At 24.7% G+C, this 18,693-nt stretch overlaps 2 protein-coding genes across 2 annotated transcripts; one reads left to right on the top strand and one right to left on the bottom strand.

Moving 5' to 3' along the window:
• Positions 1-275: 275 nt before the first annotated feature.
• Positions 276-1,800, bottom strand: HO133_009009 (uncharacterized protein; the record flags this gene model as incomplete). Its single annotated transcript, XM_037299870.1, has 7 exons — positions 276-666; positions 722-817; positions 870-1,243; positions 1,306-1,376; positions 1,437-1,473; positions 1,575-1,607; positions 1,654-1,800. The coding sequence occupies 7 exons, from the start codon at positions 1,798-1,800 to the stop codon at positions 276-278; spliced, it is 1,149 nt and encodes a 382-aa protein (XP_037154696.1).
• A 15,773-nt stretch (positions 1,801-17,573) lies between these two features.
• On the top strand, positions 17,574-18,686 carry HO133_009008 (uncharacterized protein; the record flags this gene model as incomplete). The annotated part of the gene is made up of 1 exon (XM_037299869.1): positions 17,574-18,686. The coding sequence occupies one exon, from the start codon at positions 17,574-17,576 to the stop codon at positions 18,684-18,686; it is 1,113 nt and encodes a 370-aa protein (XP_037154695.1).
• Positions 18,687-18,693: the final 7 nt, after the last annotated feature.

Below are 18,693 nucleotides of genomic sequence, written 5' to 3'. Positions count from 1 at the left end.
CACTGCGACCTTTACGACTAATGACTTTCCGATAATGCATAGCAACTACAACAACTATTGAAAGTGATCACATGATCACCCCCACCGTTCGGATTATTCATGTATCTACAGGCACCATAGATGTGACCAGAGTAATGAAGCGTTCGATTCTGCATGAAAATTGTATGTATCCTCCGGCGTCCTTAGACTTTATCATATAGAGCGTCTGAATACTAAGCTCGTCTCTCCGGGACTGAATGAAGGATGATCAGGTTTCGGGTAGTAGCGCATCTATTTCACCTCCCATTATTCTCCTTCATTCGGCCATTCCCGGAGTAAGCCACATCAAACTCATCGGTCCTGAAGATACCCTCATTAGAATGATCCGTTTCGACATCATTCTGACTGGCGTTATGCTGCGGCTTATCCAGAGACGTAACTTTGATCTTCCCAAGCTTGATGTAATTGTCGCCGTGTAGATGCATATCGCTCTTCTTGAAAGGGTTCTTCGAGAAAGTGTTTGATTTGGTAGATCCATCATCGAGCGGATCTTTGCTTCTAGTGAAGAGTTGAGTTCTGAGAGATTCTAAGGTGGAGAGATTGAAGGATGCGATTCCGGATTTCTTCAAGAATGTAGGCAAAGTTGTCAGAGATCCAGCGATGATGCCGGTGTTCATTTCCACGGCTCTTTTGTCAAGTTAGATGGCGTGGTGGGGTCCGCAATTGGAGAGAGAAAACTTACGTAAAGATTGAAATGTAAGCCCCCTGATACGTCGAGTCACGAAGATGTTCCTGTTGAATCGTGGAGATGAGTCGCACAAGGCTGGCTACGCAAGCACTATCATTGTCAGCACTCCAAATAGTAAGGACGATGCTAAGTTCAGACTTACATAAGGCCGGTTCCGAAAAGGATCATTACCCCAATCCTACGACGTGGTGAGAGCTGCAGATTCAAAACCGATTTTATTGGTAGAACTAGGACATAGAGGTCTGTTGTGAAACTGAAGACGGCTTGAAAGACAGTATTCTTGTACTGGTTGACACAAAAGCTGTTCGTCCCAGCAGATTCTGCGGTGCAGACTGATTCGAGGGCGATAGCGCAAGCCGTGGTGGCAGTGTAAACAACTACCTGCAATCCGATCCCACCCAATATCCAGTACCTCATCGTTTGATTTACCGCGAAGATTCGGAAGTAGAGCAGCATGATAGATAATTTGATAAGAAATGTTGTTGGTTGACCGGTGACATTCTCTGCAAGAAGGACCTAACGGGTAGTAACATCTTAGATGATGTGGAGGAGACAAGCGATCAAGCCCGCGTACTTACGTGAACGTCGCTTTTCGTTAGTACGGATAGAGGGACATCCCACAGATGTTTTCCATATCCATGCTTTGTCTCTGCATCAAGGTCAGTCAACATACCTTGATTCTCCCGTGATCCTGGGGGCCACGACTCACGTTCGATAATCACACCTGTATGGGCGATTGAACCGGCCTAAGATAGAAACTTAAGATGATGGATATAGCATTGCGTGAAAGGGAAGCCCTACTGCTGCAAGTAGACAGGTGTCTGCGCTCGATTAGCTGGAAACTCACTTGAACAGTCGGGCCACTAACAATCGTCCCAGCCTAGTGATCCGAGAAGAAGTCCTTTGGAGTAGATTCTTATGCTCACGGCAACAAGCATTAACGCGAGGAACACCCCATTGACGGCGATGAGGGCGGGTGCAATAGTAGGCGGATTGATGAAATTGGGAGTGACTCCAGGCGGGGGTTGAAGCGAAGGGATTTCTGATAGAGGTACACCAGCAGGAATCGACATATTGAGACGTGCCAATGAACCAAATTTTCGTAGACAATGAGTAGGTGCAATTTACGAGACACACCTTTTAGATGAACGTGGTGTTAGAATTATAAGACGGGAGGACGTCAAGATAAGAGAAAATGGTAAAAGATGTTGTTCCTGTAGGGAATGTAGGGACTCGTCAAAGAGCCCACCATTACGGTGGGTGGGTGGTAGCGAGCTGGTCTTGCACAATTTGATTATGGAGCATCACTATCGTTTTGAATTCGGGCTAAGGTCGTCAGCATGGAGGTGACTGATTAAGGGAAATTCAGGTGAGCGGCCGAGGCATATGCAGGTGAGCGACGATCATGCAGATCATGAAATGCAATCGTATTGGTGTGGTAGTAGGGAGTAGGTTGGCGGCCATAAAAGGCTCATATAATGGCGGCAGGAGAAAGGCACAGCAATCTACGGACAGTGAGACTGGGCAGTGGCCAATGCACTGTAAAGTGGAAAGTATATTAAGATGCCAGCATGATGAAAACTTTTCTCTCCATTTTCCGATTCCGCCCAGAGGTGTTACTTCATGGATTCAATCAACATCGACGAGGGCAGATGGCAAGCAGCGCACCAATACCCAGAAAAGGACCCCACCACAATAGGTATCCTCTGTTCTCCTGCAACACCTCAGCCTTGTGGGGATTCATTCTAACACAACTCTACAGGAGCACCTGGCATCGTTTCTCATGACCATTCGAGCTCCAAGTATGAAGATTATGGACGCAGACGAACCAACACTCGTTTACAATGGTTCTGGCTCAATGCTTTCCTATTCCTCAGTTTCGCAATCGAAAGTCAGGCATTGATCGCGTTCCGGGCTACGCTTTTCCGGGTCGGTGTCAATGGTTCTACGCATCCCCAGAACCTCACTCGCCTATTCGCTCAACTCATTTGGTGTCTTTTGGCAGAACACGCTTATTACCGATGGCTTCCTCGATTTCCGACATTCTGCAGTTCTGAGGAGGAGATATCGCAGTATGGAGACATGCAGGGTTCAAGCGCGCCTCCTGATCTTGCGACAGAGTAGGTATATAGTTCCCCGGTTTGTGTTTTTCCTCGTGCTCGCAGGTGATGCATTGCCAAGACGACTAGCTACTGCCTTCGGCCGTTTTCATTTTGCATCCGTGCTTGCATGGATGGTTTTGCGCCAATACAAATTAATCTGGGGTGGGTGAAAGAGAAGCTGCCGAGGAAGGGGAGTTTTCTGCGGTTGCATATAGATTCCAGTAGTCGTGGGGCGTAAAATAAATCCAAGGCGCAAGCGTTTCCTGCTTAGGATGTCTGCTATCGCGTATACGTGTAGCTCCTATACTAGTACGTGTAGGGCAAGCATTAAGGTTTGAGTAATTCTACAGGCAATTTCACCGGTGAACCACAATTCTTTCAGCTCAGCTGTAAGGGCGAGGCATCAAGATAGATGGGGATCCTCCCCATGCTCGCCTCCTTCAAACAGCCCTTTGCATATACACTCACTTCCACACTCTTCCGATACGCTGAATCTTAGATAGACTAATCTTCCTAGGCCGTTTGAATCAAGTTCCTTGTAATTGAGTCAAGGTACCCGTTTAATTGTCATATAAAGTACTATGTCACTATTACGCCACTTTACATAAAGATATAATTCTAATTAAGAGTTTTAAGACGTAGGCTATAATTAGACTATAAGATATTAAAAAAAAAAAAAAAAAAAATTTATAGTATAAAAAGAATATATAAATAATAATTAGAAAAGATTTTAATATTAATTAATTAATACTCGTAAATAATAAGATTATATAGAAATAACGTATATATAAGTAAATATATAAATATATATTTAATATATTTAATATTAAAGTAATTAAAATCTTTTTAAATATATAAATAATTTAAAAAACTCTCTAGCGTTAGAAAAACTCTTATACTAAATAATATAATCTAGAGTAAAAGTAAAGCTATATATAAATATAAGTAGAAGAGAAAATAATAATATAGTTTTAAAAGAGAAAGATTTAAATAAAGAGCTTACTACTAGTATAGTAGCTATATAAATAATACTCGCTATATTTATCTATCTTCTATCTATCGTATATCGTATAATAATAAAATAATTAATTAAATAGCTATTAACGCTATAGTCTTATAATAAATCTATTAATCTATAATCCTACTATTATAATTAATACTCGTAAATAATAAGACTATATAGAAATCTCGTATATATAAGTAGATATATAGATATATAGTTAATTATATCTAATATTAAAGTAGCTAAGATCTTTCTAGATATATAAATAATCTAAAAAAAATCTCTAGCGCTAGAAAAACTTCTAAATAATCTAAAATATTATCTAAAGAGATATAGATCTTAAGAATTTTTTTTAATAATATTTATTATAATAAGTAATAGAGATTAATAATACTAGCGCGAATAGACTAAAAGATATTAATATTATAATAATACTTTAAATATATAAACTAGATAAGTAATAATATAAAGACGATAGAAATCTAACTTTTAATAATCTAGTAATTAAATCTTATTATTACTAAGATCGACGTTATATACTAATATTATAATCTCTCTATAAAAGAAATAATTTAAATAATAGCCCTTAATACTAAATAATATTAGCACCTCGCGAAGATTATTAATAACGATCTTTCTAGTAAAGAAGAAGCTCTCTAGCTAAAATAGCGATATATTAAATAAGACTTTAATTATATATATATTATCGTCTAATATAGTTATCGAAAATATAATCTTATAACGAAATAGATTTATTTTAAAAGCTAGAAGTATAAATTTTAAATAATCGTTAAATAATTTTATTAACTAATATATAAAAAACTATTTATCGAAGTTCTTCTATTAAAAATCTCGCTTATTATAAATAAACTTATTTATGTATAGAAATATCGCGAAAATAAGATAAAAGAAGATATATAGAATTATCTCGACGTAGATTAACTTATTAAAATAAGAAAGTATTTAAAGTAATAGAATCTTAATAATTAAATATCTTTCTTTTATATTAACTTCGTTATGAAAATATCGACTACTTATAATAATATATTATAATTAAAAGTAATAAAATATTAAGAGATTATCGAATTCTATATCTATATAAACTAATTTAAAATTAATAAGATATATCTTTATAAATTTTAACTTAACGCGACGAGTACTTAGATTAATAATTTAATCTATAAGAATATTTATAATTATTAAAAAGATAGATTAAATTCCTCTAAATACGTAATAGCTTATATAAAATCTTATTAAAATTATATATATCTTTCTAATTTTAATAGTAAGTCTCTATTAGAGAAATTATATAGTTTCTTAAGATAATACGATTTAATTATATTAATATTCTATTCTAATAAATCTTACTTTATTTTAATAGAGATATAAAATCTCTTAGCTATAAATATACGTTAGCGATTTTTTAATATCGAAAATAGAAAAGATTATCGATTAGCTAATTAGTCTTTATAGATATTTAGATATATATTATTATAATATTATAAGTAGTTATTAATATAGCTATATCGCGTAATAAAACTATAACTAATTTATATATAAAGAATTTATATAGTTTATTAATATATACGTCTTTATCGTAATAGAGAATTAAATAAGATTCTTATAATTAATATAGCTATAGCTCTATCGCGTAATAAATAATCTTTATTTCTTTAAATTATATATTTTTAAAATAATAATATATAGCTATTTTAATATTAAAAATATTTTTAAATTAAAATAGTCTAGAATATAATCTCTTATATCGAATTTTCTAAATATATTAATTTATATATATTATATAACTTAACTATTAATATAGCGTATTAAGATAACGCTATTTTAATATTTTAGAAAGATATCTTATTATAATAAATATATCTTTATTTTATATATAATCTATATAATTATTATAAATCTTCGAAAAATATTAAAAAGTTATCTTAAGAATATTCGTTCTAGAATTACGATGTTAATAATAAAAAAGAGAAAATTAATTATTAACTTAAGCTTCTAATATAAGATAATTACTCTTTTTAAAAGATTTTTAATTATAATTCTTATCTTAATTAGCTTATTTAAAGAAAGTCTTATCTATATATAAATACTATTAAATTTAATTTTTAAAAACTTAATTATAAAACTTATAATATTCTTTATAAAATTAATTTAGAAAGTTTAATTTATTATAGTACTAGTCGAATTATTAAACGTATATAAATATATTATTATTTAATAAAGAAACTATAAAGAAATTATATAAGTAGTAAAGTATTACTTTTTATAAAAAAATCGCGATTAAGATTTAAATAAAGATCTTTATAAATAAATTAAATAGAAATAATAATATATATAATTCGAATAATAGATATTATTCTTTTTAATAGCGTCTATCGTAATTAAAATTAAATAACTATTAATTAGATATAGCGATAGATATATATCTAAAGACGTCTTTAAAATCTTTTTTAACGAATTAAATTCTTAAATCTTTCTATAATAATACTATTATTATATTATTATATATAATATATTTTAATATATCTTACTTTATTTAAATACTATTATTAATTAAGTAACTATATAAGAAAGAGTAAAGGTCTATAAATTAAATTTATAATTTTTTTTTTTAATTAGAGCTATCGAGTAAATTTAATAAGTAATCTTTAGTAAGCGATTTTTGATAAGCGATATTTAAATTCTATATCTTTAAAGAATTATAAGATTAAATTTCGATTTTTTTTTACTTTAATAAAGTATAAACTATAGACTATAATTTTAAAAAAAGTTCTAAAATTTTAATAGAAAATAAAAAAGTTATTCTAAAATTAAATAATATATATCTATTTTTTTATTAGAGCTGTCGATAAATTTAATAAGCGAACTTTAATAAACGATATTTAAGCTCCTTGCTTCTTAATAATTATAAAATCGAATTTTATAATTCTTTTAATATTAAATAGCGTAAACTATTCTTTATAATTTAAAAAAGAAATCTTAAAATTTTAATAGAAAATAAAAAAGTTATTTTATTTATAAATAACGTATATCTAATTTTTAATAAGAAGACGTAAGAGAGTTATTAAGCTAACTTAGTCGATCTAATTAAAGAACGTAGCGAAATCGAATTTATAATTAACTATATATATAATTTTAAGTTTAATTTTCAACTTAGCTCTATCTTATTCTTTTATATATACTAATAAGAGATTATAGATTTACTTTTAATCTCTATTCTATTTTGAATTTAAATTAAACGATAAAAAAATATATTAAGACTCGTTTTAAGAATTAACCTCGATTAAATAATATTATTAAAGTTATTTCTAAAGATTTATTAATAATATTTAGAGTATTTAATATATTAATAGATAATTTTAATTACGATAAATTAAAATATAATCTTAAAAATCTATTTTAATACTCTTTTAAAGAATAATTAAAATAGTCTTAATAAATATTAGATTCGAATAATCGTTTAATTATTTAAATTAATTATTAATTATTAATAATTCTTAATAAAATAAATTCGAGTTTAGTAAATCGTATAACGCGTATAAAAATCTCTTAGATATATACTATAGCGACTAGAGTATCTGCGAGTACTCTAAAAGTTATTCTATTTTAAAAATATAATTACTTAATAGTAATTACATAAAACTATTTATAATTAGATTTTAGATTCTAGAATATTTATCTAATAAGTAATTTTATTAATAGATTAAATAGATATATAAATAAATATAGCGCTCGCGAAAATAATTACCTCTATTAAAATTCTTATAAATTCTAATTACTTTAATTATAGCGAGCTTATTAGAGCTAGACGTATCGATATTTAACTTATTATTATTTATATAAATCTCTTTAAATATAAGAAGATCTTTATAGCTCTAATTATTCGCTTTTTATTAGTTAAGATTTTTAAAAGAAATTTAATTACTAGATAAAGCCGTAGCGTAGTTAAGTCTCTTAGCGTATATAGACTTAATATAAAAGCTTAAGAAGGCGATATCCTCTATTTTTCTTCTTACTTCTATAAGAATTAATTTTATTATAAGATCTATATATAAATATATATATATATCTATTATTAAATCTATATTACTATATAACTCTAGATTTATTTATATTTAATTATATAAATCTATTTAATAATTCTAATTCTTTTACTCTTTAAGAAATAATAATTTAAAATTAATATAATAGTCGCTATTTAATTATAATTATAATAAAGTAAAAATAATAATAAATCTTTTATATTCTAAACGATATTAGATAAAACGTAATCTTAAATTATAAATTTAATAAATTATAATTATATAAATAATAATAATATTAATTTTAATATTAATAAATAAATAGCGTAGCGTATTTATCGCTAAGATTTACTACTAAAAAGATATTATCTTATAGCTCTTAATAAAGAAATTAATGTTTTTAAATATAGTAAGATATATAGTAATCGCACTTTAAGCGATCTCGATATATTATTATTATTATTATATAAAAATAGCTTAGATCTTAATATAAAATCGAAATATATCTTAGAGAAAACTTCGATTTATATATTAAGATATTCTTATAATATTTATTTAAAAAAATTAGATTTATATTATAATAAATCTATATATAAATATTAGAAGTAAATCTATAACGCTAAAATAGCGTTTTATATTAACTCTCGAAATTTTAAAATTAAAAGAGATAAAATTCTTTAGATAATATAATTTTTTAAAAAGGATTTTAAGAAATAATAATATAATAAAAATAAATAAAATTCTATAGCCTTAAATAGCTAGAACTATTTTAAGAAATTTCTTTTTAATAAAATTAAGAATTTTATTAATAAATAACTCGATATTAATTAAGAGTATATAAATATAAGATAAAGATCTAATTAGATTATATATTAATTCGATATTTATTTTATCGAGTTAGAGGCTTAATTATTATTATATAATAAATAATAAAGAATTACTTAATTAATAATAAGACTTTATTCGAAGATCTAGAAGACTATTATTAGTATAAATATTATTTTAATAAATAGAAATAAGTTAATCTTATTAGCCGCTCGCTTAAAGAATATTAAGTATAAAATAAATATACGCTTTTCATATAATTATTATATTAAAAGAGCTTTTAATTCTTAGAATTATAAGAGAGATAAATTTTAAAAAGAATATAGAGGCCGATCTTATAAGAATAAAAAAGCGTATACTTTACGTAAATAAGATATATCTAAATCTTATAATAAAAAGATCTAGAGTAAGAAATATCTTAAGAAGATTAAATACTATAATTATTATAAGAAAAGTTATTATACTTATAAATATAGAATATTTAAATAAAATAACGCTAATAGTATTTCTATTAATTTAATTAATAAATTTAATATTTACGCTATTAAGACGACGAGAAAAAATAAATTTTTATTAAAGACTTTATAATAATAAGGGTAAGTAAAGAAATACTTATTATATTTAGCTTAATCTATAAAGATTAAGTAATTATCGAAAATATAAAATCTAGTTTAATATTAACTAGTATTTATTTTAATAATAAAGTCGAGATTAATATAATTAGTTAATATTTTATTTTTAAGTATAATTTATAGAAATTCGATATATTATTATTAAGTCTAAGATAAATAAATAATAATTTAATATACTATTATAATATTTATTATATAGTCTATAAATTATAAAATAGCTAGAAGCGTATAAAGAGATATAAATATATCTTTTATTCGATTATAAAGAAAGATAATTCTTCTCTTATTTTAAGTATATCGACTTTATTTAATAAAGATATTAAGCTTAATATCGCTATAAGAATCTAGTATTTTAATATTAATATAATATCGATAAATCTTCTTTTACTATAGAAATTTATTAATATATTAAAAGAGAAGAGTATTATCTATATCTTATTTATTATTAATATTATTAATATAATTATAATTAAATCTTTAATTAACGTAATATAAATAGATATAATTTATATAAATAGTAATATTATCACACTAAAGCTATTTAAAGAGTTATAAGAATATAAAGATATATTCTTAATTTAGAAAGTAGGTTGATTATTACTCTATAAGAATTATAATTATATTATTAAAATTATAGCGAAACTACTATTTAACTTACTATATAATTTATTTAATATTAAATTAATAAAGCTAAAACGCTATCTAGATAATATCTTAGTAAAGAATTAAATTTAATATTTTATTAATTTAATTAAAATCTTTATTCTCTTTATATTAAAGAAGAATAGAGATTTATATTTATATATTAATTATCGAGATCTAAATAAGATAATAATAAAGAATCGCTATTTTTTATCTTTAATTAATAAGATATTAAATTATTTAAATAATATTAAGAGATTTACTAAGTTAGATCTAAAGAATATATATTATTATATTTAAATTAGAAAAGATAATAAATAAAAAACTATATTTTAAATATATTATAACTACTTTAAGTATCTAATTATATCTTTTAATCTAATTAACGCCTCTATAACTTTTTAAACTTATATTAATAAATCTTTAATAAAATTAATTAATAAGTTTTATATAGTCTATTTAAATAATATTCTTATCTATTTTAATTCGTAATTAAAATATTTAGATTATATTAAGTAGATATTTAAAATATTTAAATAATTTAGCTTATATATAAATCTAAAAAAATATAAGTTTCTTATTATTAAGATCGAATTTTTAGACTTTATTATATCTATTACTAGCGTTTTAATAGATAAATATAGAGTAGAAATAATTCGAGATTAGTCGAAGTTTAAGATTTATTATAAGATATAAATCTTCTTAAAATTTATAAACTTCTATTAAAGATTTATTTATTACTATTTTTAGATTACTAAATCTCTAATAAAGTTATTAAAAGAAAATGTTAAAGATATTAAATTAAGATCTTTTAAATAGTCTAATAATATTAAGTATATATTTATCTAGCTATATAATATCTTTCTAGATATATCTATACTATAACACTTTAATTTTAAGCTTCTAATTCGAGTTAAGATAAATGCCTTAGAATTTATCTTAGTAGATATTTTGATTTAACTTTAGATAAATAATAAGTAGTAATATTTAGTAGCCTTTTATTTTAGAAAGATAATAGTAATAAAGCGGAATTATAAAATCTATAATTAAAAACTTCTCGCTATTATAATAGCATTTAAATATTAGTATTATTATTTAAAAGAAAGTCTATATTCTATAAAAGTATTAATAAATTATAATAATTTAAAATACTTTATAAAACTATCTAATCTAAATAATCGTTAGACTAGATAAATAATAAAGTTATTAATATTTAACTTTATTATTATATATAGATCTAATAAGATAAACTTAATTAATATATTATTTAGACGCTTTAATTATAAGAATAAAAATAAGTTATTAAATTAACTCTTATTTATATTATAGTAGAAGCTATTAATAATAGAAAGTCTAATAAATTCTATTTTTATTATAATAAGAATAGTATATAGATAGATTAAAAGCTATAAGAATATAAAGTATATCTCTAGTAAAGAGTATCTATCTATATTATATAGTTTAGATATAAATATATAATATTCTCTAGATACTAATAGAATAAAAGAAGTAATTACTTAAAGAGTAATATTTACGAGTTTAATAATTGCGATAATATAAGAGATATATTTAAATATAGTATATTCTTTAAAACTTAGAGAATTTTAATCTAAAAATCTAGAGAGTTTAAGCGAGATATTTATTTATTATTATTATAATATAATTAAAAAGTAGCTTAACTCTATTATTAAGACTATTAATTATAAATAATTTATTTTATACTTAGTCGTTTAGATAATAAAAGCTAATAAAATAATATATAATTTAAATAGTAAATCTATATTTAAACTTATTAAGATTCTTTAATATAAGAATATCTATATTTAATAATAACGCGATAATATAATATAGAATAAGCGAAAGAGAAATATTAGAGTTTAGATAATAGATAGTTAAAGACTATTAAAGTATAAGAATATATTATATATCTTTAAAGAGGTTTTTATTCGCGAAGAGCTATTAAGACTTTATTATAATAATCTTTTAGCGAAATATTTTAAATTTAATAAAATAATTAAATAATTAAATTAAAAATATTATTAAAGTAGTATAAAGATAGATATAAAGTTATATATTAATATATATAACGTTTATTAGCGAATAAAGATAAAAGAATATTACTTTTATAGCGAGTTAAATATACTTTCTCGATCTAATAAATCTTAAAAAGAAATTATAATAAATTTTATTATTAATCTATCGCTAAGTAAGCGTAATAAATATATTTATAATATAATATTTATTATAATAAATTAATATATTAAGATAATAAGATATCTTTTTATAATTAAAAAGATTAATATAATATAATTATTAAATCTATTTTATAAGAAAATTATTTTAAAATATAGTTTATTAAATAATATTATATCTAATCGTAATTTTATCTTTACGAGTACGTTTTAATTAAAAATCTATTTTTAATAAAAGATAAAACGTAGACTAAGTATCGTATTTTACTTCTAAACTAATAATTAAATTAAATAATAGAATTAGATATTAGAGTATTACTTATAAATTTATTATAATAAAAAATTAAATAATTAAATAGAACTCTTATTAATTATAGAGTTTATCTATTAGTAAAGCGAATATAAGATATTAAAATATAGTTTATTCTATATAATATATAATTATAATTTAATTTTAGATCTAATTATTAAGAATAGTAATTTTAAAAAAAAAGATATTAATATCGAAAGAATATATAAAGAAGATTTATATATTACGCGAGTCGCTAGCGAATAAATAGCGTAAACTTATTAAATCGTAAGCGAAGATTTATAATAAGAAATATTAGTTTTAAGTATTTAAGAAAGAAGACTTAGTAATATTATTAACGAAAAATCTTAAATAAAAAAGATCGAATAAGAAGCTTTTAGATAAGGCTATTAATTTATTTATTATTTAAAATCATATTAAAATCTAGATATATCGCTTGATATTACTATCTATCTATCGAATTTATAACATCTTTTATATATCTCTTCTAGAGCTTTATAAGCGTAAAATTAATAATAATAATATATCTAAATATATTACTCTAGAATTTATTAATAATATTAAAGAATAAGAAGTAGAAAAGATATTAAATAAGCGTAAGTGAAAAGACGAAGTAAAGTATCTAATTTAATAGATTAAATATTTTATCGAATATAACTAGTAGATTATTAAGAAGAATATAGAATATATAAATATAAGCGAAGAGTATAATAAATATAGATATAAAAAAGGGCTTAAAGATTAACGATTTTAAAAATAATCTAAAAAATTATAAGTAGTAAGATCTAATATACTCGAAGATATAATAATAATAAATATATATAAAAATCTACATATCCGAAGATATAATATAGTTATCGAAATTAAATTAAAAATTATATAGATCGAAGCTCTAATATAGATAGAATATAGCTAAGATCTTATAATTTAATTTAATTATATTATCGAAGTAATAATAGTCGCTATATTTTTTATTTTTTTATTTTTATTCTAATTCTCGAAAGAAGAAATAAAAGAATTATATCTATTAGGCGATTTTCTAGATAAGCGAGATAAAGGCGAGCTAGTAGATATATAGATAGTAGATTTACGTAAAATAATATCGTCGCTTAAATTGCTATTATTATCGCTATTAATAGATTTAATTAAGCTTATACTTAGCGATATAAAAAGATTAAAAGATAAATAATTAAGAGAAAGATAGGTCGTTCTAGATATATAATTAATATATATATTATATTCGCGAAATATATTATAAGAATATAAGTAATTATCGAGAAATATATAATATTATATATCTCGATTATTATATCTAGAATATTTTATAAAGTTTTTATTTAATTTAATTAAATTATAATAAAGTTAGACTTTTTATATCTTTTAAAATAGTTTAATACGCGTTAATATTACGTTAATATTACGTTTATAATTATAATAATATTTTTTAATTATTAAAGAGTAATAAAAAAGGGTTTATTAGATTAAAGCTCGCGTAATATAGTATATTAATAGCGCGAATAAGTATATAATATAGCGTTTATAATGTCGATAATCTCGAGATAAATAAATATCTTTTAAGAATAAAATTAATTAATATTTTATATTTGCTAGAAATCTAAATAAATAGTATAATTATATCGAGATATAGTTACTATACTAATAAGTATAAATATTATAATTCTTAAATATATTTCTATACTTATTAAAATAAGTATTATAAATTTTAAGATTATATTTAAAATCGCGATAAATATAATAATAATAAATTTTTTTTTAAAAGAAGATATAAGGCTAGCGGAGCGCGTAGTAATTAACTATTAAGCGAGTTATAAATATATTAAAAATATCTTTATAACTCTAGCTATTATATTTATAAGAATAATAATTATTTTAAAATCTAATAATATATAAAGAGAATATAAAAAGATAGCGTTATCTATATACTTTAGATTTACGAAATAAACGATTAATATAATATCTAACGAAGTATTAATAAAGAAAAAACTTTAAATAAAATAAAGAAGTTATACTTAATAGTATTTATAAACTCTAATAATCGCGAGCTTTAGATATTTATAAATATATACTACGCGGTAATATAATATATCTTAATAATAATAATAATAATAATTAATTTTAATAATAATAAATAATAAATTATTAATAATAGACTCTATATATATAATTATTCTACGATATTTTATAAAAGTAATATAAGAGTATATATATTACGTAGCTTTTATAATTTATAAATTAATATTATAATATTTAAGAGTAATATTTAATATTTTAAAAAGTTATAAATTATATTATATTAGTATATAGCTAATCTAGAAAAAACTCTTTCTTTTATATTCTCTTTAGAGTTTAAAAAGTTTTAGTAAATCTTTTTAATATCTATAATTTAGATATAATATAAATTTAAAAATAAATTGTTAAAGAGAGAAGATAATATTAATTAAGATTTTTAAAGGGAATTTAATTATTAAGCGAAGTTATAGTATAGCTAAGACTTTTAGCGTATATAGACTTAATATAAAAGCTTAAGAGGGCGATACCTCTATTTTTTTTCTTACTTTTATAAAAATTAGTTTTATTATAAGATCTATATATAAATATATATATATCTATTACTATATAATTCTAAATCTACTTATACTTAATTATATAAGTCTATCTAATACTTTTTAAATTTTAAAGTTATTTTAATTACTCTAAATATATATAGTAATAAAGACGAGGTAATAAGTAAGAATAAAGTCGAATTTATAAATATTAGATAGTCGTAATAGACGAATAATATACAAATAAAAGATCTTATTTAAATCTTTCTTTATACTTATATATATAAAATAATTAATAGCTATCGAATATATATAAAAATAATATATTATATAATTACGAGTAAAGGTCTATAAATTAGATTTATAATCTTTTTTATAATTAGGACTATCGAGTAAATTTAATAAGCGGTCTTTAGTAAGCGATCTTTAATAAGCGATATTTAAATTTCTTATCTTTAAAGAACTATAAGACTAAGTTTAATAATTCTTTTTTTATCTAAAAGCCTATATTACGTTTTATAATTTAAAAGAAAAATCTCGAAATTTTAATAGAAAATAAAAAAGTTATTCTAAATTCGAATAATATATATCTATTTTTTAATTAGAGCTATCGAGCGAACTTTAATAAGCGATATTTTTTTAATAATTACGAACGCTAATTTATTTACTCGCGATAACTTAGTCGATTTAATTAAAGAGCGTAGTAACTCTAAATTTATAATTAACTATATATATAAATTTAAGATTTTTAAGCTTAACTCTATCTTATTCTATTATATATATTAATAATTATAAACGTTTTTATTCTTTTTAATTAAATTAACATATATATAAGCTAATTTAACGAAGTATTTAATCTTAAAAATCTAAAAGAGGATTTACTTAAAGTATTTAATATTTATATTTTAAAATCTTTTAGTAATATTAAGAAAGAGCTTCTTATCTTTTAAATAACGAAAGAAAATCTCTCTTTTTTTCTCTTAATTCGACTTAGAGTTAAATAAATTCGAATTTAATATATTTAAATAATAATAATAATAACTATAATTATAGCGATAATAGTAGTAATATAATTTATAAATTCGATCTTTATAATAATAGCGATAATTTTACTTCTCTTATAATAGATAAAGACGTTTTCTTAATCTTATTTAAGTTAATAATCTTCAATAATATTATATATATAAGAATTTTCTTATAGAGAAAAGATATTTTAATCTTAATAGTCTTTTTAGCTTTAAGAATCTTATTAATTATATTAAAGATCTTTTTAATAATCTTAAAAACGAAGATAACTCGTTTAATCGCTTTTTTAAATTTAATAATAATAGCGAAAGCTATTATAAAGTATATATAAATATAGAGTATATTTATAATAATTAGAAAAGATTAATTTATATAAACTTTATTATAAAAAGAAGAATAATAATATAACTTTAATAGAGAATAATTTAAATAAAGAGTTTATTATTAATATAATAATTATATAAATAATATTTATTATATTTATCTATCTCTCTATTATTATATATTATATAATAATAAAAAAATTAATTAAATAGCTATTAACGCTATAATCTTATAATAAATCTCTTAATCTAAAGTTTTATTATTATAATTAATATAGCGTAAAGAAAATAATTAAAAGAATATCTATTACTTAATATATTTAAGTAATATATTTAATTAATAATAATATATTAATAAAAGATAGTAATTAGCGTCTTAGATTATATAATATTATAAGACTATATAAACTTATTATATATAAGATACGATTTTAAATAAGAGTTAGATAACTATATAATACGTTTATTATATATTACGAAAAAGCATATCTTATCGCTAAAACGTAGCGTTAAAAGAGTGTGAACCCCTATCTAAATAGCAAGAATCTCTTAAAGTACACTATATTCGTAATAATTGCACACTTCGAAAAATAGCGCATCTCCCTATACGCTGGCCTATATGTATATCGTATATAGAAACCCTCTAGATATAATTCCGTAAGCTACTTATAGCTTAACGCGCAGCTAAAAAAAGCACGAAAGTTATAAGCTTTAATCAAATTTAAGTGCAGTCAAGTAAACCTATTTAGACTGTTCGAGTTACACCCGAAATCGAACCGGTGTTGCTACTATTTGTCACGGAAAAGCGTGCCTTATCGCTAAACCGTAGCGCCAAAAGAGCGTGGACCCTTACCTGAACAGCAACTATATCCGTAACATTATATGCCAATTAAACCGGTACATGCGGTAGCGGTGAGTCATGTCCGTCTTACTGCATGAAGGATAAAGCTAAGAGCTGAGGCCGAGAGCCGCGCCGTGCGCCACCAAAGTACCCAGAAGAACCTTGGAATGCGAAGCAAACGTTTCAATCGTTAGTCGATTGTTTGCAAAGGTAATATTACTGTAAAGTATCATCATTAGGCAATTTTAATACTGACTTTCATCAGTACCTCAATCTCTCAGGCATTTAATTCTCAACGCAGCATTCATCCATCCACCTTCTCATCTTAACGCTGCTTCGATCCATTATGAAGTCAGATTTTGGTTCAGTGGTCGTGATTGGCGGCTGTGGCTTTCTCGGCCATCACATTGTCTCTCAGCTGCTGGAGCTGGAGTCTTCCGTTCAAGTCACCGTCCTTGACCTTCGAACTACCCAGAATCGCTTCCCCTCCGTGTCTTACTATGACGCAGATATTACCGACAAAGCTACCGTGCTATCCATCTTTCAAGAAGTCAGGCCCCGGGTGATCATTCATACCGCCTCCCCAGTAGTAGCCTCGTTTGAAGGAAGTAGCACCCTCTACTACAAAGTGAATGTCGACGGGACCCGCAATCTTCTGGAATGTGCCGGGCAGGTCGGACGTGTCAAGGCATTTGTCTACACGTCCAGTGCGTCAGTCATCCACGATGGTGTCAGCGACCTCGTCATGGCTGACGAGACTTATCCTGTGCTGGGCACTCCACAGCAATCAGAGATTTACTCTCACACCAAAGGCATCGCTGACGAGCTCGTTCTGGCGTCCAACAAAAAGTACGGGGGCATGTTGACTGTATCCATACGCCCCGCGGGGATCTTCGGCGAGGGGGATGTGCAGAATCTGCCAAACGTTTTGCAAGTCTATTACGACGGGAAGACCAAATTTCAATTGGGAGACAATAAGAATAGGTTTGACTTCACGTATGTTGGCAACGTCGCAAATGCGCACATACTTGCTGCGCAGAAATTGGTAGAGACATATGACCTATCGGATCCACCCCCAGAAAACAAACGTGTCGACGGGGAAGCCTTTCTCATCACCAACGATGACCCTTACAACTTTTGGACCTACGCGCGCACCGCTTGGGCTGCTGCGGGGGACAAGACGGACCCAAAGGACGTGTGGGTGATTCCAAAGAGCGTTGGCCTGATGATGGCAACGACTCTGGAGTGGGTATTTTGGCTCCTCTTCTGGGGAAGGAAGCAGCCAGGGACCACGAGGCAGAAAGTCAAGTTCAGCTGCATGACCAGAACGTATTCTATCGACAAGGCCAAGAGCAGACTCGGATACAAACCTCTCTGGGGCATGAAGGAAGGGATCATAAGGGGCGTGGAATGGTTTGAGAAACAAAGGGCAAAAGGACAAGGAGACAAAGAATCTTAGGTGGGGA

This window comes from Letharia lupina, assembly GCF_014066315.1.
Source record: "Letharia lupina isolate WasteWater1 chromosome Unknown contig_6, whole genome shotgun sequence".
Lineage (NCBI taxonomy): Eukaryota > Fungi > Ascomycota > Lecanoromycetes > Lecanorales > Parmeliaceae > Letharia > Letharia lupina.
This window is presented reverse-complemented; position numbering and strand designations above follow the sequence as displayed.